Source organism: Panulirus ornatus, chromosome 23 (assembly GCF_036320965.1).
Source record: "Panulirus ornatus isolate Po-2019 chromosome 23, ASM3632096v1, whole genome shotgun sequence".
NCBI lineage: Eukaryota > Metazoa > Arthropoda > Malacostraca > Decapoda > Palinuridae > Panulirus > Panulirus ornatus.
This window is the reverse complement of record NC_092246.1, coordinates 22,679,998-22,707,464: the sequence shown is the minus strand read 5'-3', so window position 1 is coordinate 22,707,464 and position 27,467 is coordinate 22,679,998. Positions and strand designations below refer to the sequence as shown.

The window sequence follows — 27,467 nt, the reverse complement described above, 5'->3', positions numbered from 1 at the left end:
TAAGGATATCGTCCAATACTTAAGTTTTGCTTTGTATTTGTTTATTTGCCTGGGGTACTGATGACTCGTAGATAATAGTCGAAATTTGTTTTTTGTATAGGCAGGCGCTACAGTGCAGGGCGATAAGCAAGGCTACAGTTAGGAGAGATAAGTTGGGGCTACAGGTTGGGGCTACACACAGTGGCTAAATTCACGGGTAGGGGCTACAGTCTAGGAGTATAAGCGGGGATTACAAACTGGGTACAGTCAAAGACTGAAGGCAGCAGCAAAAGCTATAATGAAGGGATACTTGCAAGGGTTACTGAAAGACCTTTAGATAAAAGTTACGGACGAGGCGTACAAATAAAGACTGTGATAAGTAGTACAACAGAAGTAACTAACAAATTATATAATATGCCTAGGACTGCGGGCAAGGTCTATGGACAAGGTCTAAGGACAAAGACTTGTAGTAAAAGTAACCAGCTAAACCAAAGGCTCAGGCCTACGTTGAGAGTATACAAACAAGGGCTATGGACGCGGGTAATATAGCTGACCCATTGTTTACAGACATGATAGGCAGAACGACCGGGCTGCCCTGTGTATGTCGACGCCTCTTTTTCCCCCTCACAGCATCACTAAAAATTACTTTAACATCCACAGAATTTACCATTCAACGCTTTAACTCTGATAAATAGTTCTCATCCTCTCGGAAGAAAGATAGATAATCTCCGAAAATACTGACTCTCCCAGAACCTGGAAGAAATGAGGAAAGTCCCTATATTTACCAAAGGTGGTGGTGATGTTTCCTGTTTCATTATGTGTGGTATAGTATGGCAACTCAGCCAGGGTTTGGTGGGGGTTTGGAAGGTGGGAGGCGAGGGGTAGTGATAGATAGCAATAAACAACACGTTGTTAAAAGATTTTACAATATACATCCTCACTAGAGTAAAGAGAGTATAAGGAACCGCTGAATTTTTCAGTCTACAGATAAATGTGTATAGAATATTGTAAATGTAGATGGATTTTTGTCAAATTACAGAGATAGGCTGAGGGGTCCATATATTCATTGCAAGTATACACATATATTACAGGCTGAGCGTGTTTTAATTTACAGTATATAGAGAGTAGAGGGATATAATAGTCGAGCTGTTTGGGTGACTTGGGAGCTCGAAAAATATGATCATTTCAATTCTGTTGCGTTAAACGATCAATCAGTTACAACACATACAAAACAACATAACTGGTGAAGCGGTAATTTTCCACCTGTCACTACCCTATTGGCCACCATCCTGGCGTCATCTCTATTGGCTATACTACCACGCCATTAAGTGGTTCCCTATTGCTTTAAGTCCAATGCTTTAAGTCCAAAGACCTGGAAGAAGTGAGTGGCTGAGATTCCGGTACCAGTCTGTTGTTCATCTGCTCAGGCTACAGCGACGTGTTATTACCTGAATATAAACAGTCGAGGGAAATAAGGCTGCCGGCATAGTGACTTGTAAGGTTGGCTGCTTGCTTGGTTGTTTTGATGGCTCTCAGGGAAGCAGGAGGAATCTGTGTTGCGGTGGTGTGACAGTGGTAGTGTGACAGGGACGATTTAACATTGTTAACGTGTCACTAATGTATGATACAAGTTACAGTGCCATGTTCAGTTAACTCCGGGACTTATATATACTGATTTTATGTGGTGACTCTCTCTCTCTCTCTCTCTCTCTCTCTCTCTCTCTCTCTCTCTCTCTCTCTCTCTCTCTCTCTCTCTCTCGTCAGGAAAAGTGTCTGAGCCTTCACACTTACAAGTACCCCCTTCCTCTACCTCCACCTCTTAAACCTACCCCCACTTCCTCTGACCTCATCTCTCTATCCCCATCCTCTACCCCCTCCCCACCACCTCAAACGCCCACCCTTGTTTCAATACACAATAGACCGTTGGGTTATCTAATCTACAGCCACACACACAAGTTCCTTCCCTAGTCCCAAGTTGATGTCTTTTCTGTCTCCCTCACATTCACGTGGTCGGCTGACATTCAGTCCACAAATGCACACACTCTATATTTAACATAATATCACTCGGCAACATATAACTGAAAAGATTCTTCATTATTAACTCTGCATTCTCTTGTAGTGGGCACTACGTGCCAAACCTGCTTAAAATAAGTTAAGAAGCTTCAGGGGATGTGCTCCAAAGATCGATCCCTACACGTTCTGTGCAAATACGTACATACAGACAAGTAATTTACACAAACGTTGATTTATAACCGGTAATAATTATCATCAGATGTTGTGACACATCCACATACTGAAGAACCTTATAAGATATGGCCTGATAAGAGCTTATCTGCCCCACACCCCGCCACTTCCCCACTTCCAAGAGAACAGTCAATTTCCTACGTGTATGATTTCCGCTAGTGTGGGACAATGGTCTGTAACAAGATTACAATCGCTTCTCCTCTGTTATTTGTCTGATTAATGTGGCCTTGTTTAAATATAAAGTTTTTTATTCTTCTCAAAATAGATAATAACTCGTGAAAAATAGTGCTCAAAGTACATTGATACATAGAGACTTGATCGACCTTATCTCCCAGATTATAGTGGAAAATGTTTGACCATTCTTACTCACTGGGGCATAGTGTACACGCATAATATATTGGTTAGTCATTAAAATATTAACGGTACTGGCTTCATTAGCGACCGTGTCCTGGCTGTTGTTGTCGGTGGGGTCATAACCAGTCGTGATTACACCAAGCTAAGCTACCCTGGCTATGTTCTCATCAAGGAAAAAGTATAAGCATGTTAAAGAAATTAAATTATTACAATTTCCAGTCAGTAGATTTTCAGAAGTAATAAATGGTTTTGCGAACAGGCCTATTTCTTATTATAACTGATATTTCCATCATGAATTATCATCATTCGCGTTAAATGTTACTAAGCTATTATATCACAGTCATGAAAACTAAGGAAATAGCTGAGTTATGTGGCACCTTTCCTCCGCGATGGTGTTATCACATCGGTATCTGCATGTCTGCCACCGAGCGAACGTGTGACAGATGCAGCCGGCTCACATTGTAGGCCATCACATCAGCAACTGGAGATTCTTTGCACCTGGGTAAAGTTATGGATAATAGTAGTACACAAGGCATGGCAGCGTAAGCAGGGACTTATCTTCAAAAACATAGGTGTGAGTGTAAATATGCAAACTCAAGACTAATGTGTGTAATCTGTGGACCATCCAGGTCAAGTGAGTGATGAGCGAGGCTTCCGTGAGTGGCCTTAAATAATATCGGTTTATTAGACGGACTGGTTCAAGCGACTCTCTGTGATACTGGCCTAGAAATCCTTGCTCAGAAGCGCTCCGGAAGCTGTAAAATATGAAGGGACAGCGAGAGTGCAGTCAGGGTGTGGTGTCTTGTAGTGATGGCGATGGCTCCACTGGTTGTCGCTTACAACCTGGACACTGAGGATCCTCTACTGCTGCGGCCTCCCAGTCAGACTGATATCCACTTCGGGTTCTCTCTCGCCCACTTCTTCAACGGCACTGAAAGAAGGTAAGCAACTACATTAGTGCATTATGAATCTATTTGTAGGATATGATTTTTGTATGGTGCAGAGCTATTTGCGGAAAATTTGTAATTCTTATTCATACAAACGATTGTAGGAACATTAAGATATGTGTAGAATTTTGGAGACGTCAGGACGTAAATCAGTACTGATATTTCTAATTTACATATGAAGAAAATGACTTTTTCAAGAGGCTCTCAAGTATTCGTATATCAAAATGGGAGCCTTGGTTTTTTTTTTTTTTTTTTGTATGTGTGTATACATGTAGGCGTAGAGACATGGCTCATAAAGGAAAGGTCAAGGGATGGGGTGACACGAGTGTAAAATTGTTTCCACGCAACACAGTAATTACACACAAATAGGTAATTAAACATGCATAATTTGGAGCAAAATGTAATTTATATTTGTCAGCATTTTATGATATCACACCTTTTCAAATATACTTTAGGGATTTTTCAGTAACTGGCGTTGGCAACAGTACACCAGCTTCTGCATATCATACAGTTGCTTCTTGTCAACAGTCAGCACTCCTGGGAAAGGTCGATAAGGCTCCTTAACTGCGAACGTAAAGTGGAAGCATTGAGCTTGTCCTCCGAAGCTTTGGCCGGAGAATTATAACAGTGATGGTTAAAAGTTGTCATGTAACGTTTTGTATGGCAAAAAAGAAAAAAGAAAAAATCCAGAATTTATCTTATTTAAATCCTAGGAACGCCAATGTGCCTGAAAGGATACTTTGGTTACCTGTTAAGCGTGAGGATGAAAAGTAGCTATGCATACCAATATTTTACTACCACTACGTTTGTTCAAAACATTTCAGAGGTTAGGCAATAAAGAAAATATATACTTAGTACAAAATCTGTCCCCCTATATTCACAATGTTAATGTTCACTTGTCACTTCCATTCTTCTTGGCAATCCACGCTGCATGTAGCTAACTCCTCTAGGAGTTTCGACAGGGGGACGCAAAATCGTGTTCTGATTCTAACAGTTGGTAATGGAACAGTTTGGACCCTTTCAAAAGTAAGCAAGTTATGAGCCTTCAATAATCGGCAAGGGTAAGATGATATTGATTGAAATATTTATTTACTGTACTTCGTAGGCATTTATTGAGATTCACATATTCATTATGTATTTATTGAATTCATTTTTGTTCTTGTTACCTTGATTCAACGAGGTAGTGACAGGTGTTTAGATAAAATTCTGAGGTCATCTTGAAGCATGTGGGAATAGGGAAAGAACACTCTTCCATACCAATAAACGTAAGCCAACCTCACCATCTAAGTGATTGACATTGTCGTAAGACATCGTTTTTATGGTTTACTGGTTGGAAATCAAAACGCTTAAGATTACAAACATAGAATAGCAACTTGTACTTTGGTCAAAAATCTTTTCCCCTTTGAGCGAAAACGGGGCGCCATCGCTAAGGACATGACGTCATAATGCCTGGAACTATTGCTATCGTATAGAGGAATCGCAAACTTTTCGCTATTTCTTTTTTGTACCTTCGACTTTGCCATCGGTAAGGTTTACTTCTCTCTTTTTTCTCGCTTACTAAACGTCTGACCTTAAGACAGTTGCATTCCTGAAACTTACTAGTCTTAGAAACTTAGCATTCCTGTAACCTGAGACACCTTATCCTTGCAACACCAGTATTTGAGACTTATGTTTCCCCCTCCCCTGATATTTGCCTTCACCTCTGAGACTTGACTTTCCTCCCTTAGGTTACTGGTGGGAGCTCCAAGAGCTAACACTACCCAGAATGTCAAGAGGCCAGGGGCACTCTACTCTTGCAGTCTTGATGGTAACACACCTGACTGCAGTCAGCTGCCAATAAAACAAAAGGACAAATACAAACCCTGGATCACAGATGATATTAAGGATGATCAAGGTCTTGGATATTCTGTTGCTTCTGATGGTAACAGAAGTATTATAGTGAGTCAGAGATGACTTTGTACATTGAAGTTTGCATTAATGTGAAAAGGATACATTTCGGTAATCATTTTAGGGTTATGGAAATTCTTTACCACAAGTCAGCTGCCAGATGTTTAAATGTATTAAAGTTCATAGTCAATAAATTATGTTGCCCCTTTAGTTAATATTAGTGAGCACAATCTATTTAGTTATTATGTGCGTGTCCACATAGTATATATTGATTTCAGTATAATCGTGTGAACAGTTCACGGTAGGATATATATATATATATATATATATATATATATATATATATATATATATATATATATATATATATATATATATATATATATATGGAATTTATTAAAAAAGGGGGTGACTGTATTGTTGACTGGTTGGTAAGGTTATTTAATGTATGTATGATTCATGGTAGAGGATGTGTGGATCAGGTGTTTGCTTTGAAGAATGTATGTGAGAAATACTTAGAAAAGCAAATGGATTTGTATGTAGCATTTATGGATCTGGAGAAGGCATATGATAGAGTTGATAGAGATGCTCTGTGGAAGGTATTAAGAATATATGGTGTGGGAGGAAAGTTGTTAGAAGCAGTGAAAAGTTTTTATCGAGGATGTAAGGCATGTGTACGTGTAGGAAGAGAGGAAAGTGATTGGTTCTCAGTGAATGTAGGTTTGCGGCAGGGATGTGTGATGTCTCCATGGTTGTTTAATTTGTTTATGGATGGGGTTGTTAGGGAGGTAAATGCAAGAGTTTTGGAAAGAGGGGCAAGTATGAAGTCTGTTGGGGATGAGAGAGCTTGGGAAGTGAGTCAGTTGTTGTTCGCTGATGATACAGCGCTGGTTGCTGATTCATGTGAGAAACTGCAGAAGCTGGTGACTGAGTTTGGTAAAGTGTGTGGAAGAAGAAAGTTAAGAGTAAATGTGAATAAGAGCAAGGTTATTAGGTACAGTAGGGTTGAGGGTCAAGTCAATTGGGAGGTGAGTTTGAATGGAGAAAAACTGGAGGAAGTGAAGTGTTTTAGAAATCTGGGAGTGGATCTGGCAGCGGATGGAACCATGGAAGCGGAAGTGGATCATAGGGTGGGGGAGGGGGCGAAAATTCTGGGGGCCTTGAAGAATGTGTGGAAGTCGAGAACATTATCTCGGAAAGCAAAAATGGGTATGTTTGAAGGAATAGTGGTTCCAACAATGTTGTATGGTTGCGAGGCGTGGGCTATGGATAGAGTTGTGCGCAGGAGGATAGATGTGCTGGAAATGAGATGTTTGAGGACAATGTGTGGTGTGAGGTGGTTTGATCGAGTGAGTAACGTAAGGGTAAGAGAGATGTGTGGAAATAAAAAGAGCGTGGTTGAGAGAGCAGAGAGCAGAAGAGGGTGTTTTGAAGTGGTTTGGGCACATGGAGAGAATGAGTGAGGAAAGATTGACCAAGAGGATATATGTGTCGGAGGTGGAGGGAACGAGGAGAAGAGGGAGACCAAATTGGAGGTGGAAAGATGGAGTGAAAAAGATTTTGTGTGATCAGGGCCTGAACATGCAGGAGGGTGAAAGGAGGGCAAGGAATAGAGTGAATTGGAGCGATGTGGTATACCGGGGTTGACGTGCTGTCAGTGGATTGAATCAAGGCATGTGAAGCGTCTGGGGTAAACCATGGAAAGCTGTGTAGGTATGTATATTTGCGTGTGTCGACGTATGTATATACATGTGTATGGGGGGGGTTGGGCCATTTCTTTCGTCTGTTCCCTTGCGCTACCTCGCAAATGTGGGAGACAGCGACAAAGTATAATAAATAAATAAATAAATAATGATTCATGGTGAGGTGCCTGAGGATTGGCGGAATGCGTGCAAAGTGCCAATGTACAAAGGCAAAGGGGATAAGAGTGAGTGCTCAAATTACAGAGGTATAAGTTTGTTGAGTATTCCTGGTAAATTATATGGGAGGGTATTGATTGAGAGGGTGAAGGCATGTACAGAGCATCAGATTGAGGAAGAGCAGTGTGGTTTCAGAAGTGGTAGAGGATGTGTGGATCAGGTGTTTGCTTTGAAGAATGTATGTGAGAAATACTTAGAAAAACAAATGGATTTGTATGTAGCATTTATGGATCTGGAGAAGGCATATGATAGAGTTGATAGAGATGCTCTGTGGAAGGTATTAAGAATATATGGTGTGTGGGAGGCAAGTTGTTAGAAGCAGTGAAAAGTTTTTATCGAGGATGTAAGGCATGTGTACGTGTAGGAAGAGAGGAAAGTGATTGGTTCTCAGTGAATGTAGGTTTGCGGCAGGGGTGTGTGATGTCTCCATGCTTGTTTGATTTGTTTATGGATGGGGTTGTTAGGGAGGTAAATGCAAGAGTTTTGGAAAGAGGGGCAAGTATGCAGTCTGTTGTGGATGAGAGAGCTTGGGAAGTGAGTCAGTTGTTGTTCGCTGATGATACAGCGCTGGTGGCTGATTCATGTAAGAAACTGCAGAAGCTGGTGACTGAGTTTGGTAAAGTGTGTGAAAGAAGAAAGTTAAGAGTAAATGTGAATAAGAGCAAGGTAATTAGGTACAGTAGGGTTGAGGGTCAAGTCAATTGGGAGGTAAGTTTGAATGGAGAAAAACTGGAGGAAGTAAAGTGTTTTAGATATTTGGGAGTGGATCTGACAGCGGATGGAACCATGGAAGCGGAAGTGGATCATAGGGTGGGGGAGGGGGCGAAAATCCTGGGAGCCTTGAAGAATGTGTGGAAGTCGAGAACATTATCTCGGAAAGCAAAAATGGGTATGTTTGAAGGAATAGTGGTTCCAACAATGTTGTATGGTTGCGAGGCGTGGGCTATGGATAGAGTTGTGCGCAGGAGGATGGATGTGCTGGAAATGAGATGTTTGAGGACAATGTGTGGTGTGAGGTGGTTTGATCGAGTGAGTAACGTAAGGGTAAGAGAGATGTGTGGAAATAAAAAGAGCGTGGTTGAGAGAGCAGAGAGCAGAAGAGGGTGTTTTGAAATGGTTTGGGCACATAGAGAGAATGAGTGAGGAAAGATTGACCAAGAGGATATATGTGTCGGAGGTGGAGGGAACGAGGAGAAGTGGGAGACCAAATTGGAGGTGGAAAGATGGAGTGAAAAAGATTTTGATTGATCGGGGCCTGAACATGCAGGAGGGTGAAAGGAGGGCAAGGAATAGAGTGAATTGGATCGATGTGGTATACCGAGGTTGACATGCTGTCGGTGGATTGAATCAGGGCATGTGAAGCGTCTGGGGTAAACCATGGAAAGCTGTGTAGGTATGTATATTTGCGTGTGTGGACATATGTATATACATGTGTATGGGGGTGGGTTGGGCCATTTCTTTTGTCTGTTTCCTTGCGCTACCTCGCAAACGCGGGAGACAGTGAAAAAAAAAAATATATATATCCTGAGACTACACACTGTTCTGTATATGTAAGCTATTATGCTGTCACTCTGTCACTCCTCCATCAGTCTGTGGATACAGTCCTGTTAGCATGATACCTCAAGACTACCACATGGTAAAAGCTTCAAACTTTCACTTTTAGAACCCCCCTCTCTGAAAGTGAATTGATTAAATTCTGGGGCATAATTTACATTATTGATTAGGAAAAAAAAAAATTTTGAGAGTGCTATAATTCAGGAAAGCTGATTTTGTTTAGTAAACCTGGTAATTAGAATGGTGATTTAGAGGGTGGTGGTTTGCACAGAACATCAGACTGAGGAGGAACAGTCTGCTTTCAGGAATGGTAGAGAATGCATGGATTAAATACATGTTTTGAAGACCCTGTATGGAAATCCTTGGAGGAAGAGGATTATCTGTAGTATTTATGAATTTGGAGACAGTGTATGATAGAGTTGATAGAAATGCTCTGTGAAAGGTGTTATAGATGTATGGTTTGGGAGGAAAGCTTCTGGAAGCAGAGGCGTTATTATCAAGAGAGTAAGGTATGTGTGTGTGAGGAGAAAAGGATGAGTAGTTCAAGGTGAAGGTTTAATCTGTGGCATGGGTGTGTGATGCCACCATGGCTATTTAATGTTCTTATGGATGGGGTTATGAGGGAGGTTAAATGCGTGAGCCTTGGAGATAGGGTTTGGATCAGCAGTCTGTTGAGATTTCGGACCTGGGAAGCAAGTCAGTTTCTGTTTGTTAATTCCACAGCTCTGGTGTCAGACTCAAGTGAGAGATTGTATAAGATGGTATGTGAATCTTGGAGAATGTGTGAGAGGAGAAAGTTGAGAGTCAGTGTGAAAATGGGCCTCTCTGGTGCTGTGGTTAGCATTTCTGATCATGGCACATGCACAAGCCCACTTGGAGATCTGGCTTGCATTCATTCAATTCCTGTGTGTGGCAGTCAGCCTGCAGTTCTCCCTGCTGCTTGGTTCCCCTCTCAGTAGGGCATGTGAAGTAGTAAGGGGTTACCATGAAGAGATCTGTGGGGCTTGGCTGTGGATAGGGTACAGGTTCTTCTCAATATATGTCATAATAACATTCTTGAAATTGGTTACATTAATCAAAACTGCATAAATCACATAATGTATATCATGTTCTCGCTTTAAAATTGTAGGAGCCCCTGAAGAAGGGGTCTGATTATTGATCGCATATATTTCTACCACTTTCATTTGATGGAATACTGTATGTGCCTTTATAAATCTGTAATGTGGGTTGTATTCAATTTGTTTTCAGGAACTAAGGTGTTTGAAGGTGCTGCATAACCTACTTTTGCTATATATTAAAAGGTTGTTAATGGAATATTAAGATATGATGCTACTGATTTTGCTTTAGAACCAAGAAATCATTATCTCTACTTATCCTGGTGTATTGTAGGTTTGCGCCCCTCGCTGGCATATCCTCTTAGAGATTAGAAGTGGAAAGAGGGACTTGCCCTTTGGTATGTGTTTTGCTGCTAAAGCACCTGATTATGAGTTCAAGGCTTTCTCTCCACCTACCATTACATCAGGTATGTTTTGATTTATTTCAATCAGCTCTTAAGGTATTTTAAGATCTCATGGATTTCCTGTTTTCAGTTGGACATTATTTTTTAATTCTAACAAAGGTAAACATCCATCATGTAGAAAAAAGAAAGAAACAGGGTAAAAAATGATAAAAACCAGGCTTCTACCCATGTTTCATTTTATGTGAATATATTAATTTTGATTTGGCAGGCTGTATTCTTGGTATTTGCCAATATCAAGGACTGGCATAGCAGTAGCCCATATACCCTTGAAATAGCCTGTTTGCAAATCTAGCTACTAGCAGACAGTTCATTGTTATTTAGCCTGTTTTTGTCTTAGCTACTTTTACTGTGCTAAGATTGTGTAGCACTGTCTGTTCAGATGAATTGTTCATTACCTATTTTAAGTGTTTTGATTGTGATAAGAAGCATAGAAGCAGAAAGAGTGTTAAAAGCCTGTTAAGTGCTGAAAATTATGCAAATTCTAGAGCAAGTTTTGGTGGTGGTAGTAACTCCTTACCAAGGAAGATGCTTTTTTGAGAAGGTTTTGGAAAATCAAGTGGTATACTTAAAAGGAAGAATGTGCTCTCTGTCAAACGGAAACTGTATGACAGGGTAGCGACAGGAATAGATGAAGGCAAGCAAGTATGAATATGTACATGTGTGTATTTGTATATGTCTGTGTATGTATATGTTTGTCTATTTCTTTTTTTTTTTTTTCCAAAGGAAGGAACAGAGAAGGGGGCCAGGTGAGGATGTTTCCTCAGAGGCCCAGTCCTCTGTTCTTAACACTACCTCGCTGAGGGGGGAAATGGCGAATAGTATGAAAAAAGAATACTTCCCACGCATTACTCATGTGCCATAGAAGGCGACTAAAGGGGACGGGAGTGGGGGGCCGGAAACCCTCCCCTCCTTGTATTTTAACTTTCTAAAAGGGGAAACAGAAGAAGGAGTCACGCGAGGAGTGCTCATCCTCCTCGAAGGCTCAGATTGGGGTGTCTAAATGTGTGTGGATGTAACCAAGATGAGAAAAAAGGAGAGATAGGTAGTATGTTTGAGGAAAGGAACCTGGATGTTTTGGCTCTGAGTGAAACGAAGCTAAAGGGTAAAGGGGAAAAGTGGTTTGGAAATGTCTTGGGAGTAAAGTCAGGGGTTAGTGAGAGGACAAGAGCAAAGGAAGGAGTAGCACTACTCCTGAATCAGGAGTTATGGGAGTATGTGATAGAGTGTAAGAAAGTATATTCTAGATTGATACGGGTAAAACTGAAAGTTGATGGAGAGAGAGGGGTGATTATTGGTGCATATGCACCTGGGCATGAGAAGAAAGATCGTGAGAGGCAAGTGTTTTGGGAGCAGCTGAATGAGTGTGTTAGTGGTTTTGATGCACAAGACCGGGTTATAGTGATGGGTGATTTGAATGCAAAAGTGAGTTATGTGGCAGTTGAAGGAATAATTGGTATACATGGAGTGTTCAGTGTTGTAAATGGAAATGGTGAAGAGCTTTTAGATTTATGTGCTGAAAAAGGACTGGTGATTGGGAATACCTGGTTTAAAAAGCGAGATATACATAAGTATACGTATGTAAGTAGGAGAGATGGTCAGAGAGCGTTATTGGATTACGTGTTAATTGATAGACGCACGAAAGAGAGACTTTTGGATGTTAATGTGCTGAGAGGTGCAACTGGAGGGATGTCTGATCATTATCTTGTGGAGGTGAAGGTGAAGATTTGTAGAGGTTTTCAGAAAAGAAGAGAGAATGTTGGGGTGAAGAGAGTGGTGAGAGTAAGTGAGCTTGGGAAGGAGACTTGTGTGAGGAAGTACCAGGAGAGACTGAGTACAGAATGGAAAAAGGTGAGAACAAAGGAGGTAAGGGGAGTGGGGGAGGAATGGGATGTATTTAGGGAAGCAGTGATGGCTTGCGCAAAAGGTGCTTGTGGCATGAGAAGCGTGGGAGGTGGGTTGATTAGAAAAGGTAGTGAGTGGTGGGATGAAGAAGTAAGATTATTAGTGAAAGAGAAGAGAGAGGCATTTGAACGATTTTTGCAGGGAAAAAATGCAAATGAGTGGGAGAGGTATAAAAGAAAGAGGCAGGAGGTCAAGAGAAAGGTGCAAGAGGTGAAAAAGAGGGCAAATGAGAGTTGGGGTGAGAGAGTATCATTAAATTTCAGGGAGAATAAAAGGATGTTTTGGAAGGAGGTAAATAAAGTGCGTAAGACAAGTGAGCAAATGGGAACTTCAGTAAAGGGGGCTAATGGGGAGGTGATAACAAGTAGTGGTGATGTGAGAAGGAGATGGAGTGAGTATTTTGAAGGTTTGTTGAATGTGTTTGATGATAGAGTGGCAGATATAGGGTGTTTTGGTGGAGGTGGTGTGCAAAGTGAGAGGGTTAGGGAAAATGATTTGGTAAATAGAGAAGAGGTAGTAAAAGCTTTACGGAAGATGAAAGCCGGCAAAGCAGCAGATTTGGATGGTATTACAGTGGAATTTATTAAAAAAGGGGGTGACTGTATTGTTGACTGGTTGGTAAGGTTATTTAATGTATGTATGACTCATGGTGAGGTGCCTGAGGATTGGCGGAATGCTTGCATAGTGCCACTGTACAAAGGCAAAGGGGATAAGAGTGAGTGCTCAAATTACAGAGGTATAAGTTTGTTGAGTATTCCTGGTAAATTATATGGGAGGGTATTGATTGAGAGGGTGAAGGCATGTACAGAGCATCAGATTGGGGAAGAGCAGTGTGGTTTCAGAAGTGGTAGAGGATGTGTGGATACATATATATTTTTTTTTCATACTATTCGCCATTTCCCGCATTAGCGAGATAGCATTAAGAACAGAGGAGTGAGCCTGAGGGAATATCCTCACTTGGCCCCCTTCTCTGTTCCTTCTTTTGGAAAATTAGAAATGAAAGGGGAGGATTTCCAGCCCCCCCACTCCCTTCCCTTTTAGTTGCCTTCTACGACACGCAGGGAATACGTGGGAAGTATTCTGATAGTATTCATGGTACTATTGAAATGCAATACAGGACTAAGCTACATTATATTCAACAGGGGCAGCAGTAAGCTTCATCAACAATGGTACCTGTCAGTTTGGTATGAGTGTTGCCTATGTAAAGGTAAGGAAGGTGTCTTGTTGTTTTTTAATATTTTATTTCATTTATTTATTTATAATTGCCCCAGCTCCAGTTTCTGTGAAAGAGCTCTGGTATTACCCTGAACATCTTTCTACAGGCTCCTGCAGCTCAAGATTACACTACTTTCAATAGCTGGGATGAGTTTGAATGTAGAAAAAGTGGAGTAAGCAAAATGTGCTAGATACCTGAGAGTGGACATGGCGGCAAATGGAACCATGGAAATGGAGGTGAGCCATAGGGTGGGTGAGAGGGTGAAGGTTCTAGGAACACTAATGAATGTATGGAAAGAGAGATCATTGTTTGAGAGGACAAAAATGGGTATGTTTAAAGTTGTATTGATGCAAGGCATGGGTTTTAGATTAGGATGCACAGACAAGAGTGGATGTCTTAGAAATGAATATTTGAGAACAATACTTGGTGTGAGGTGAGAGAGCTGAAGAGGGTTTACTGAAATGGTTTGGACATATGGAGAGAGTGAATGAGAAGAGGTTAACAAAGAGGATGTATGTGTCAGAGGTGGAGGGCACAAGGAGAAAGGGGAGACTAAATTGGAGATGGAAAGATGGTGTGCAAAGATTTTAGAGTGGTCAGAGCCTAGACATGCAGGAGAGTGAAAGGCATGCACGGGATAGAATGAATTAGAATGCTGTGGTTTACAGGGGTCAACATGCTGTCAGTGGACTGAACCATGTCATATGAAGTGGTCAGGGGAAACCAGGGAAAGGTTGGTGGAGGGTTTTGGACAGGAGGCTGTGGTTTTGTTGCAATACACTTGACAGCTAGAGAATGGATGTAAGAGAATACAGGTTTTCTTCACGTTCCCTGTGCTGTTTTGCTGATGTAGGAAATGATGATCAATTAAGAAATGATATAAATACTTGGGTGTGTGTGTGTTTCAGAAGTGGAAGGGACAAGGGGAAGGGGGAGACCAAAACACAGATGTTACCTAACTCCACCTGCTCAAGGTTCCATTGTGAGTGAAAAGTTGCCTTTGGTAAGGCTGTATCATTAGCAGTATAGTCTCATCACATTACTTCCCACTCCAAAGGATTCTACAAATCCTGGCTACTGTAAGTAGTGGTTCCTTTAGAAAGGTCTTGGGTAACACCAGGACTTTTTCATAAAAATTGATCTTGGGGTAATGGTGTATGAATAAAAAGTCTATAACACATATAGGTGTAACTGGACTTTTCCAGAATGAGGTTGCACTGCCATTGAATGTTTATTGAAGTAAGGTAATAAGGGTTAACAGTGGAGACATACTGGTTATTTGGAGTGTGATTTTGAAGAGAGAAGTTGGAGGAATAGGAGTATTTCATGGACACCTGGGGGTGGACATGACATCGAATGGAAATATTGGAGATGAAGTGAGACACAGGGTGGGTGAGGGGGTGAAGGTCCTTGTAGGTATCAAGGAATGTATGGAAAGAGAGATTATTGTTTATGACGGTAAAGGTGGGCATATTTGATTGTATAATAGTTCCACCAATGTTGTATGATTGTGAGGCATGGGGCCTAAGATGACAAAGTATGGAAGAATGTGAATGTTTTGGAAATGAAATGTTTCAGTACAGTATGTTGTGTGAGGAGAGTTGATTAAATATGAAAATGATAGGGTAAAGGACAGATGCTGTTTTAAGGGGAATATGTGTGAGAGAGGAAATGAAAGAATGCTGAAATGATTTGGACATATAGAGAGGATGGATGAAGAAAGAATGACTGATGTGTGTGTTAGAAGTGGAGGGGACAAGGATTATGGGGAAACTGAAAGAATGCTGAAATGGTTTGGACATATGGAGAGGATGGATGAAGAAAGAATGACTGATGTGTGTGTTAGAAGTGGAGGGGACAAGGATTATGGGGAAACTAAGAAGAAGGTGCAAGAATGGAGTGAAAGATACTTTGAAGGTTCAGGGCTTGAACATGCAGCAGGGCATGAAACATTCAAAGGATAGAGCGAATTAGAGGGATGTGGAATACAAGGGATGACATATGTTGTTAGTGTGCTAAGCCAGGGCATATGAAGTGGTTAGGGGACACTATGGAAAGGTCTATGGGTCCTGTGGATAGGGGGCTCTTAGTTTCATTGCAGTATACCTGACAGGTATAGTGTGGATGTGAGTAGATTAGGCCATTTCTTCCTCTTGTATGTGGAGTTACATCATCGTGGATAGGAAAGAAATAATACTAGCTATGACTAGCTATGTATAGAAGTCCTTTGGCATGGCACAAAGCATATGGGAAATGTAAGATGTCCCTCGATATACATACTTTGAGTCCTATTATTAGTACTTCATTGTTAAGATTAAAGATTAAAAAAATGCTTATTCTAAAACAATACAAAATAAAGTACAAAATTCTTAAGGTAATATAGTAACATAATATGTCGCCATTGATACTGCTCCTACATACTCCTGTAAAGCATTTAGCAACTATGCTGCACAAAAGGGTACAGCGATATTCACCCCTAGCAACACTACCTGGTTATGACTTTCCATTCTTTTCAAAGAATTGGTGGTCTACCAGACTGGGCTACGAACAGCCCATTGGCTATGTGACATTTGCCCAGTGCATGAATTAAATTTTGGTGGTGCGGTGAAAAACTGTGAATACTCAAAACTTGACAACATGGTTGGCAAAATGGTATACTATCTAAGTGTGTATACTCAAAATTTTTGCTGGCAAAACTGTGGTTGGCAAGGGACCTTTGTCTGCTGCATTTCATGAAAGGCAACAAAGAGGGACAAGAGGAGGGTGGAGGCTGAAACTACTCTCTTCCTGTAGATTTTTGGGAATGTTCCTAAGATTCATGGTATCTTTAAATTTTTGTATATTTTCTTTGTGTATTTTTCTCCATGTGTGATTGACTGATGTAGTGCAATTCCCATAAAACTTTACAGTCATTGATATTGTATTTTCATTTCTAGGGTCAGGATGCAGTCACATTTGGATCTCCAGGTTGTTGGAACTGGCAAGGTGGGTGTACACTTTGGAATCAACTATATATATATTATATATATAATGGAATTAAATTAAAAAAGGGGTGACGTTTTGTTGACTGGTTTTAAGGTTATTTAATGAATGTATGATTCATGTAGAGGATGTGTGGATCGGGTTGTTTTGCTTTGAAGAATGTATGTGAGAAAATACTTAGAAAAAAAATGGATTGTATTTACCAATTTTGGATCGGGAGAAGGCATATGATAGAGTTGATAGAGATCCCTCTGTGGAAGGTATTAGGAATATAGGGTTTGGGAGGAAATTTGTTAGAACCCGTGAAAGTTTTTATCGAGATGAAAAGGCATGTTACGTGTAGGAAGAGAGGAAAGTGATTGGTTCTCAGTGAATGTGGGTTTGCGCAGGGATGTTGATGTCTCCATGGTTGTTTAATTGTTTATGGATGGGGTTGTTGGGTGAGGAAAATGCAAAAAGTTTTTGGAAAGAGGGGCAAGTATGAAGTCTGTGGGGAAGAGAGAGCTTGGGAAGGGGAGTAGTTTTTTGTTCGCTGATGATACTGCCTGGTTGCTAAATCATGGAGAAACAGCAAGAAGCTGGTGACTGAGTTTGGTAAAGTGTGGGGAAGAAGAAAGTTAAGAGTAAATGTGAATAAGACAAGTTATTAGGTACAGTAGGGTTGGGGGTCAAGCCCAATGGGAAGGGAGTTTGAATGAGAAAAACTGGAGGAAGTGAAGTTTTTTTAAGAAATCTGGGAGTGGACCCTGCAGGGGAAATGGAACCAGGGAAGCGGAAGTGGAACATAGGGTGGGGGAGGGGGCGAAAATTCAGGGGGCCTTGAAAAATTGTGGAAGTCAGAACATTACTCGGAAAGCAAAAAGGGGTATGTTTAAAGGGAAAATAGGGGTTTCCCAAACCCAATGTTGTATGGTTGCGAGCGTGGGCTAATGGATAGAGTTGGGGCGCAGGAGATAGATGTGCGAAAAAGATGTTTGAGGACAATGTGTGGTGTGAGGGGGTTTGATCGAGTGAGTAACGTAAGGTAAGAGAAAATTTGGAAAAAAAAAGAGCGGGGTTGAGAGAGCAGAGAGCAGAAGAGGTGTTTTGAAGTGGTTTGGGCACATGGAGAAATGAGTGAGAAAGATGACCAAAAGGATATATGGGGTCGGAGGTGGAGGGGAAAGAGGAGAAGAGGAGACCAAATTGGAGGTGGAAAGATGGAGTGAAAAAGATTTTGTTGATCAGGCCTGAACATGCAGGAGGGTGAAAGGAGGGCAAGGAATAGAGTGAATTGGAGCGATGTGGTATACCGGGTTGACGTGCTGTCAGTGGATTGAATCCGGGATGTGAACGTCTGGTAAACCTGGGAAAACTGTGTAGGTATGTATATTTTCGTGTGTTTGACGTATGTATATACATGTGTAATTGGGGGGGTTGGGCCATTTTTTTCGTCTGTTCCCTTTCGCTACCTCGCAAAATGTGGGGGACAAGCGACAAAGTTTTAATAAATAAATAAAAAATAATGATCCTGGTGAGGTGCCTGAGGAATTGGCGGAATGCGTGCAAAGTGCCAATGTCCCAAAAGGGAAAGGGAAAAGATTTAGTGCCTCAAATTACAAGGTAAAGTTTGTTGAGTATTCCTGGTAAATTATATGGGAGGGGATTGATTGAAGGGTGAAGGCATGTTTCGAGCATCAATTGAGGAAAGCAGTGTGTTCAGAAGTGGTAGAGGATGTGTGGATCAGTGTTTGCTTTGAAGAATGTAAGTGAGAAATATTAGAAAAACAAATGGATTTGTATGTAGCATTATGGACCCGGAGAAGGCATATTGATAGAGTTGATAGAGATGCTCTGGGAAGGTATTAAAGAATATATGGTGTGGGAGGCAAGTTTGTTAGAAGCATTAAAAAAGTTTTTATCGGGGAAATGTAAGGCATGTGTACGTGTAGGAAGAAGGAAAGTGATTGGTTCTCAGTAAAATTAGGTTGGCGGCAGGGGTGTGTTATGCCCTCCATGCTGTTTGATTGTTTTATGGATGGGGTTGTTAGGGAGGTAAATGCAAGAGTTTTGGGAAAAGGGCAAGTATGCAGTCTGTTGGGGGATGAAGAGTTTGGGGAAAGTGAGTCAGTTGTTGTTCGCTGATAAATACAGCGCGGTGGCGATTCATTAAGAAACTGCAGAAGCTGGTGACGAGTTTGGAAAAGTGTGTGAAAGAAGAAAGTTAAGAGTAAATGTGAAAAGAGAAAAGGGTAATTAGGTACAGTAGGGTTAGGGTCAAGTTCAATTGGGAGGTAAGTTTGAATGGAGAAAAACTGGAGGAAGTAAAGTGTTTTAGTTTTTTTGGGGAGGGGATCTGACAGGGGAAAGGGAACCATGGAAGCGGAAGTGGATCAAAAGGGTGGGGGAGGGGGCGAAAATCCTGGGAGCCTTGAAAATGTGTGGAAGTCGAGAACATTATCTGGGAAAGCAAAAAGGGTATGTTTGAAGGAATAGGGGTTTCCAACAATTTTGGGTTAAAGGTTGCGGGGCGTGGGCTATGGAAGAGTGTGCGCAGGAGGATGGATGTGCTGGAAATGAGATGTTTGAGGACAATGTGTGGTGTGAGTGGTTTGATCGAGTGATTAACGTAAGGGTAGAGAGAATGTTGGAAATAAAAAGAGCGTGGTTGAGAGAGCAAAGAGCAGAAGGGGGTGTTTTGAAATGGTTTGGGCACATAGAGAGAATGAGTGAGGAAAGATTGACCAAGAGGATATATTGTCGGAGTTGGGGGGAACGAGGAGAAGGGGGAACCCCAAATTTGGGAGGGGAAAGATGGAGTGAAAAAGATTTTGATTGATCGAGGCCTGAACATGCAGGAGGGTGAAAGGGGGGCCCAAGGAATAGAGTGAATTGGATCGATGTGGTATACCGAGGTTGACTGCTGTCGGGGATTAAATTTCAGGGCATGTGAAGCGTCTGGGGTAAACCAAAGGAAAGCTGTGAAAGGAATGTATATTTTGCGTGTTGGACATATGTATTACATGTGAAAGGGGGTGGGTTGGGCCATTTCTTTGTCTTTTTCCCTTTGCGCTACCCCGAAAAACGCGGGAACAGTGAAAAAAAAAAATAATATATCCTGAGACTACACAAAATGTTTTTGTATATGTAAGCTAATATTGCTGTCACTCTGTCACTCCTCCATCAGTTTTTGTGGAAAACATCCTGTTAGCATGATACCTCAAGACTACCACAGGTAAAAGGGTTCAAACTTTTTACTTTTAGAACCCCCCCCCTCTGAAATGAATTGATTAAAATTTTGGGGCATAATTTACATTATTGATTAGGAAAAAAAAAATTTGAGAGTGCTATAATTCAGGAAAGCTGATTTTTTTTTAGTAACCTGGTAATTAGAATGTGATTTAGAGGGTGGGGGTTTGCACAGAACACAGAACTGAGGGGGAACGTCTGCTTTCAGGAATTAGAAGAAAAGCATGGATTAAAAACATGTTTTGAAGACCCTGTAAAGGGAAAACCTTGGAGAAGAGGATTAAACTTGTAGTAAAATTTTTGAATTTGGAGACAGTGTATGAAAGTTGATAGAAAGCTCTGTGAAAGGTGTTATAGATGTATGGTTTGGGGAGGGAAAGCTTCTGGAAGCAGAGGCGTTAATTTTCAAGAGAAATAAGGTAATTTTGTGTGAGGGGAAAGGATGAGTAGTTCAAGGGGAAGGTTTAATCTGTGGCATGGGGGTTGATTTCCACCTTTGGGTATTTTAAAGTTCTTATGGGTGGGGTTATGAAGGAGGGGAAATGCGTGAGCCTTGGAGATAGGGTTTGATCCGCATTTTGTTGAGATTTCGGACCTGGGAAGCCCAAATCATTTCTGTTTGGGTTTAAAATCCACAGCTCTGGTGTCAGACTCAAGTGAGAGATGTATAAGATGTATGTAATCTTGGAGAATGTTTTGAGAGGGGAAATTTTATAGTCGTGTAAAATGCCTCTGGTCTGGGTTAGGGATTTCTGATCATGGCACATGCACAAGCCCACTTTGGGGATCTGGCTGCATTCATTCAATTCCTGTTGTGGCAGTCAGCTGCAGTTTTCCCCCTGCTTTTTGGGTTCCCTCTCAGTAGGGCCTGTGAAGTAGTAAAGGGGTTTCCATGAAGAGATCTGTGGGGCTTGGCTGTGGATAGGGTACAGGTTCTTCTCAATATTTGGGCATAATAACATTCTTGAAATTGTTTCATTTAAACAAAAATGCATAAAACACATAATGTATATCATGTTCTAGCTTTAAAATTGTAGGGGCCCCCGAAAAAAGGGTCTGATTTTTTGTCGCAAAATATTTCTACCACTTTCATTTGATGGAATACTGTATGTGCCTTTTAAATCGTAATGTGGGTTGTATTCAATTTTTTCAGGAACTAAGGTGTTTGAAGGTGCGCATAACCTACTTTTGCTATATATTAAAAGGTTGTTAATGAATATTAAGATATGAAGCACTGATTTGCTTTTGAACCAAGAAATCATTATCTCTACTTATCCTGGTGTATTGTAGGTTTGCGCCCACTCGCTGGCATATCCCTTAGAGATTAGAAGGGGAAAGAGGATTTGCCCTTTGGTATGTGTTTTGCTGCTAAAGCACCTGAAAAATGATTTCCCAAGGTTTTTCTCTCCACCTACCATTAAAACAGGTATTTTTTGATTTATTTCAATCATTTCTTAAGGTATTTTAAGATCTCAGGTTTTCCTTTTTTCATTTGGGACATTATTTTTTAATTCAAACCAAAGGTAAACATCATCAGGAAAAAAGAAAGAAACAGGGTAAAAAATGATAAAACCAGGCTTCTACCCAATGTTTCATTTTATGTGAATTTTTTTTAAATTTTTGATTTGGCAGCGTATTTTTGGTATTTGCCAATATAAGGATTTGGAAATAGCAGTACCCATATACCCTTTAAAACCTGTTTGCAAATCTAGCTACTAGCAGACATTTCATTGTTATTTACCTGTTTTTGTTTTAGCTACTTTACTGTGCTAAGATTGTGTAGCACTGCCCCTGTTTAAAAAATGAATTTTTTCCCATTACCTTTTTAAGTGTTTTTGATTGTGAAAAAGAACATAAAAGCAGAAAGAGTGTTAAAGCCTGTTAAGTGCTGAAAATTATGCAAATTCTAAAAGCAAGTTTTGGTGGTGGTAGTACTCCTTCCCAAGGAAATCTTTTTTTTGAGAAGGTTTGGAAAATCAAGTGGTATACTTAAAAGGAAGAATGTGCTCTCTGTCAAAGGGAAAACCTTATGACAGGGTAGCGACAGGAATAGATGAAGGCAACAAGTAGGAATAGTACATGTGTGTATTTTGTATATGTCTGGTATGTTTATATTTTTTGTCAAATTTTTTTTTTTTTTTTTTTTCCAAAGGAAGGAACAGAAAAGGGGGGGGCCAGGTGAGGATGTTTCCTCAGAGGCCCAGTCCTTGTTCTTAACACTACCTCGCTGAGGGGGAAATGGCGAATAGTATAAAAAAGAATACTTCCCACGCATTACTCATTGCCCATAGAAGGCGACTAAAGGGGACGGAGTGGGGGCCGGAAACCCTCCCCTCCTTGTATTTAACTTCTAAAAGGGAAACAGAAGAAGGAGTCACGCGAGATGCTCATCCTCCTCGAAGGCTCAGATTGGGGTGTCTAAATGTGTGTGGATGTAACCACAGATGAGAAAAAAGGAGAGATAGGTAGTAATGTTTGAGAAAGGAACCTGGATGTTTTGGCTCTGAGTGAAACGAAGCTAAAGGGTAAAGGGGAAAAGTGGTTGGAAATGTCTTGGGTAAAGTCAGGGGTTAGTGAGAGGACAAGAGCAAAGGAAGGAGTAGCACTACTCTGAATCAGAGTTATGGGAGTATGTGATAGAGGTAAAAAGTATATTCTAGATTGATACGGGTAAAACTGAAAGTTGATGGAGAGAGAGGGGTGATTATTGGTGCATATGCACCTGGGCATGAGAAGAAAGATCGTGAGAGGCAAGTGTTTTGGGAGCAGCTGAATGAGTGTGTTAGTGGTTTTGATGCACAAGACGGGTTATAGTGATGGGTGATTTGAATGCAAAAGTGAGTTATGTGGCAGTTGAAGGAATAATTTGTATACATGGAGTGTTCAGTGTTTGTAAATGGAAATGGTGAAGAGCTTTTAGATTTATGTGCTGAAAAAGGACTGGTGATTGGGAATACCTGGTTTAAAAAGCGAGATATACATAAGTATACGTATGTAAGTAGGAGAGATGGTCAGAGAGCGTTATTGGATTACGTGTTAATTGATAGACGCACGAAAGAGAGACTTTTGGATGTTAATGTGCTGAGAGGTGCAACTGGAGGGATGTCTGATCATTATCTTGTGGAGGTGAAGGTGAAGATTTGTAGAGGTTTTCAGAAAAGAAGAGAGAATGTTGGGGTGAAGAGAGTGGTGAGAGTAAGTGAGCTTGGGAAGGAGACTTGTGTGAGGAAGTACCAGGAGAGACTGAGTACAGAATGGAAAAAGGTGAGAACAAAGGAGGTAAGGGGAGTGGGGGAGGAATGGGATGTATTTAGGGAAGCAGTGATGGCTTGCGCAAAAGGTGCTTGTGGCATGAGAAGCGTGGGAGGTGGGTTGATTAGAAAAGGTAGTGAGTGGTGGGATGAAGAAGTAAGATTATTAGTGAAAGAGAAGAGAGAGGCATTTGAACGATTTTTGCAGGGAAAAAATGCAAATGAGTGGGAGAGGTATAAAAGAAAGAGGCAGGAGGTCAAGAGAAAGGTGCAAGAGGTGAAAAAGAGGGCAAATGAGAGTTGGGGTGAGAGAGTATCATTAAATTTCAGGGAGAATAAAAGGATGTTTTGGAAGGAGGTAAATAAAGTGCGTAAGACAAGTGAGCAAATGGGAACTTCAGTAAAGGGGGCTAATGGGGAGGTGATAACAAGTAGTGGTGATGTGAGAAGGAGATGGAGTGAGTATTTTGAAGGTTTGTTGAATGTGTTTGATGATAGAGTGGCAGATATAGGGTGTTTTGGTGGAGGTGGTGTGCAAAGTGAGAGGGTTAGGGAAAATGATTTGGTAAATAGAGAAGAGGTAGTAAAAGCTTTACGGAAGATGAAAGCCGGCAAAGCAGCAGATTTGGATGGTATTACAGTGGAATTTATTAAAAAGGGGGTGACTGTATTGTTGACTGGTTGGTAAGGTTATTTAATGTATGTATGACTCATGGTGAGGTGCCTGAGGATTGGCGGAATGCTTGCATAGTGCCACTGTACAAAGGCAAAGGGATAAGAGTGAGTGCTCAAATTACAGAGGTATAAGTTTGTTGAGTATTCCTGGTAAATTATATGGGAGGGTATTGATTGAGAGGGTGAAGGCATGTACAGAGCATCAGATTGGGGAAGAGCAGTGTGGTTTCAGAAGTGGTAGAGGATGTGTGGATACATATATATTTTTTTTTCATACTATTCGCCATTTCCCGCATTAGCGAGATAGCATTAAGAACAGAGGAGTGAGCCTGAGGGAATATCCTCACTTGGCCCCCTTCTCTGTTCCTTCTTTTGGAAAATTAGAAATGAAAGGGGAGGATTTCCAGCCCCCCCACTCCCTTCCCTTTTAGTTGCCTTCTACGACACGCAGGGAATACGTGGGAAGTATTCTGATAGTATTCATGGTACTATTGAAATGCAATACAGGACTAAGCTACATTATATTCAACAGGGCAGCAGTAAGCTTCATCAACAATGGTACCTGTCAGTTTGGTATGAGTGTTGCCTATGTAAAGGTAAGGAAGGTGTCTTGTTGTTTTTTAATATTTTATTTCATTTATTTATTTATAATTGCCCCAGCTCCAGTTTCTGTGAAAGAGCTCTGGTATTACCCTGAACATCTTTCTACAGGCTCCTGCAGCTCAAGATTACACTACTTTCAATAGCTGGGATGAGTTTGAATGTAGAAAAAGTGGAGTAAGCAAAATGTGCTAGATACCTGAGAGTGGACATGGCGGCAAATGGAACCATGGAAATGGAGGTGAGCCATAGGGTGGGTGAGAGGGTGAAGGTTCTAGGAACACTAATGAATGTATGGAAAGAGAGATCATTGTTTGAGAGGACAAAAATGGGTATGTTTAAAGTTGTATTGATGCAAGGCATGGGTTTTAGATTAGGATGCACAGACAAGAGTGGATGTCTTAGAAATGAATATTTGAGAACAATACTTGGTGTGAGGTGAGAGAGCTGAAGAGGGTTTACTGAAATGGTTTGGACATATGGAGAGAGTGAATGAGAAGAGGTTAACAAAGAGGATGTATGTGTCAGAGGTGGAGGGCACAAGGAGAAAGGGGAGACTAAATTGGAGATGGAAAGATGGTGTGCAAAGATTTTAGAGTGGTCAGAGCCTAGACATGCAGGAGAGTGAAAGGCATGCACGGGATAGAATGAATTAGAATGCTGTGGTTTACAGGGGTCAACATGCTGTCAGTGGACTGAACCATGTCATATGAAGTGGTCAGGGGAAACCAGGGAAAGGTTGGTGGAGGGTTTTGGACAGGAGGCTGTGGTTTTGTTGCAATACACTTGACAGCTAGAGAATGGATGTAAGAGAATACAGGTTTTCTTCACGTTCCCTGTGCTGTTTTGCTGATGTAGGAAATGATGATCAATTAAGAAATGATATAAATACTTGGGTGTGTGTGTGTTTCAGAAGTGGAAGGGACAAGGGGAAGGGGGAGACCAAAACACAGATGTTACCTAACTCCACCTGCTCAAGGTTCCATTGTGAGTGAAAAGTTGCCTTTGGTAAGGCTGTATCATTAGCAGTATAGTCTCATCACATTACTTCCCACTCCAAAGGATTCTACAAATCCTGGCTACTGTAAGTAGTGGTTCCTTTAGAAAGGTCTTGGGTAACACCAGGACTTTTTCATAAAAATTGATCTTGGGGTAATGGTGTATGAATAAAAAGTCTATAACACATATAGGTGTAACTGGACTTTTCCAGAATGAGGTTGCACTGCCATTGAATGTTTATTGAAGTAAGGTAATAAGGGTTAACAGTGGAGACATACTGGTTATTTGGAGTGTGATTTTGAAGAGAGAAGTTGGAGGAATAGGAGTATTTCATGGACACCTGGGGGTGGACATGACATCGAATGGAAATATTGGAGATGAAGTGAGACACAGGGTGGGTGAGGGGGTGAAGGTCCTTGTAGGTATCAAGGAATGTATGGAAAGAGAGATTATTGTTTATGACGGTAAAGGTGGGCATATTTGATTGTATAATAGTTCCACCAATGTTGTATGATTGTGAGGCATGGGGCCTAAGATGACAAAGTATGGAAGAATGTGAATGTTTTGGAAATGAAATGTTTCAGTACAGTATGTTGTGTGAGGAGAGTTGATTAAATATGAAAATGATAGGGTAAAGGACAGATGCTGTTTTAAGGGGAATATGTGTGAGAGAGGAAATGAAAGAATGCTGAAATGATTTGGACATATAGAGAGGATGGATGAAGAAAGAATGACTGATGTGTGTGTTAGAAGTGGAGGGGACAAGGATTATGGGGAAACTGAAAGAATGCTGAAATGGTTTGGACATATGGAGAGGATGGATGAAGAAAGAATGACTGATGTGTGTGTTAGAAGTGGAGGGGACAAGGATTATGGGGAAACTAAGAAGAAGGTGCAAGAATGGAGTGAAAGATACTTTGAAGGTTCAGGGCTTGAACATGCAGCAGGGCATGAAACATTCAAAGGATAGAGCGAATTAGAGGGATGTGGAATACAAGGGATGACATATGTTGTTAGTGTGCTAAGCCAGGGCATATGAAGTGGTTAGGGGACACTATGGAAAGGTCTATGGGTCCTGTGGATAGGGGGCTCTTAGTTTCATTGCAGTATACCTGACAGGTATAGTGTGGATGTGAGTAGATTAGGCCATTTCTTCCTCTTGTATGTGGAGTTACATCATCGTGGATAGGAAAGAAATAATACTAGCTATGACTAGCTATGTATAGAAGTCCTTTGGCATGGCACAAAGCATATGGGAAATGTAAGATGTCCCTCGATATACATACTTTGAGTCCTATTATTAGTACTTCATTGTTAAGATTAAAGATTAAAAAAATGCTTATTCTAAAACAATACAAAATAAAGTACAAAATTCTTAAGGTAATATAGTAACATAATATGTCGCCATTGATACTGCTCCTACATACTCCTGTAAAGCATTTAGCAACTATGCTGCACAAAAGGGTACAGCGATATTCACCCCTAGCAACACTACCTGGTTATGACTTTCCATTCTTTTCAAAGAATTGGTGGTCTACCAGACTGGGCTACGAACAGCCCATTGGCTATGTGACATTTGCCCAGTGCATGAATTAAATTTTGGTGGTGCGGTGAAAAACTGTGAATACTCAAAACTTGACAACATGGTTGGCAAAATGGTATACATATCTAAGTGTGTATACTCAAAATTTTTGCTGGCAAAACTGTGGTTGGCAAGGGACCTTTGTCTGCTGCATTTCATGAAAGGCAACAAAGAGGGACAAGAGGAGGGTGGAGGCTGAAACTACTCTCTTCCTGTAGATTTTTGGGAATGTTCCTAAGATTCATGGTATCTTTAAATTTTTGTATATTTTCTTTGTGTATTTTTCTCCATGTGTGATTGACTGATGTAGTGCAATTCCCATAAAACTTTACAGTCATTGATATTGTATTTTCATTTCTAGGGTCAGGATGCAGTCACATTTGGATCTCCAGGTTGTTGGAACTGGCAAGGTGGGTGTACACTTTGGAATCAACTTTAGAATTGGTAGCACTGATATAAACTGATTACATTCCTCGTTTTCATAATCAGGATCATTTCCTTTCTTCTAGGCAGTTGGGGTCTTGCCTGATCATGGAACTTTGTGTGAGATACGTTTTGGGCCACTCTCCCATATACCGTATCAGGTGTGCTAAGCATTCAATTTATTTCCCCTTATCCTTGCATAATGG

General features: G+C 40.9%; 1 protein-coding gene across 3 annotated transcripts in view; it reads left to right on the top strand.

The window, feature by feature from the left end:
- The first annotated feature begins 2,919 nt into the window (after positions 1-2,919).
- The window catches only part of LOC139756914 (integrin alpha-8-like), an 89,125-nt gene continuing 64,577 nt past the window's right edge, over positions 2,920-27,467 (top strand). For 2 of the 3 annotated variants that reach the window (XM_071676832.1, XM_071676833.1), the window contains exons 1-2: positions 24,195-24,253; positions 27,200-27,248. In XM_071676832.1, the coding sequence (XP_071532933.1) occupies positions 24,233-24,253; positions 27,200-27,248 (70 nt within the window). In that variant the 5' untranslated portion in view covers positions 24,195-24,232. Of the gene's footprint in view, positions 3,519-5,251; positions 5,463-10,273; positions 10,407-13,447; positions 13,513-16,457; positions 16,507-24,194; positions 24,254-27,199; positions 27,249-27,467 lie in introns of those variants that run through there. The other variant, XM_071676834.1, reaches the window with a different exon arrangement.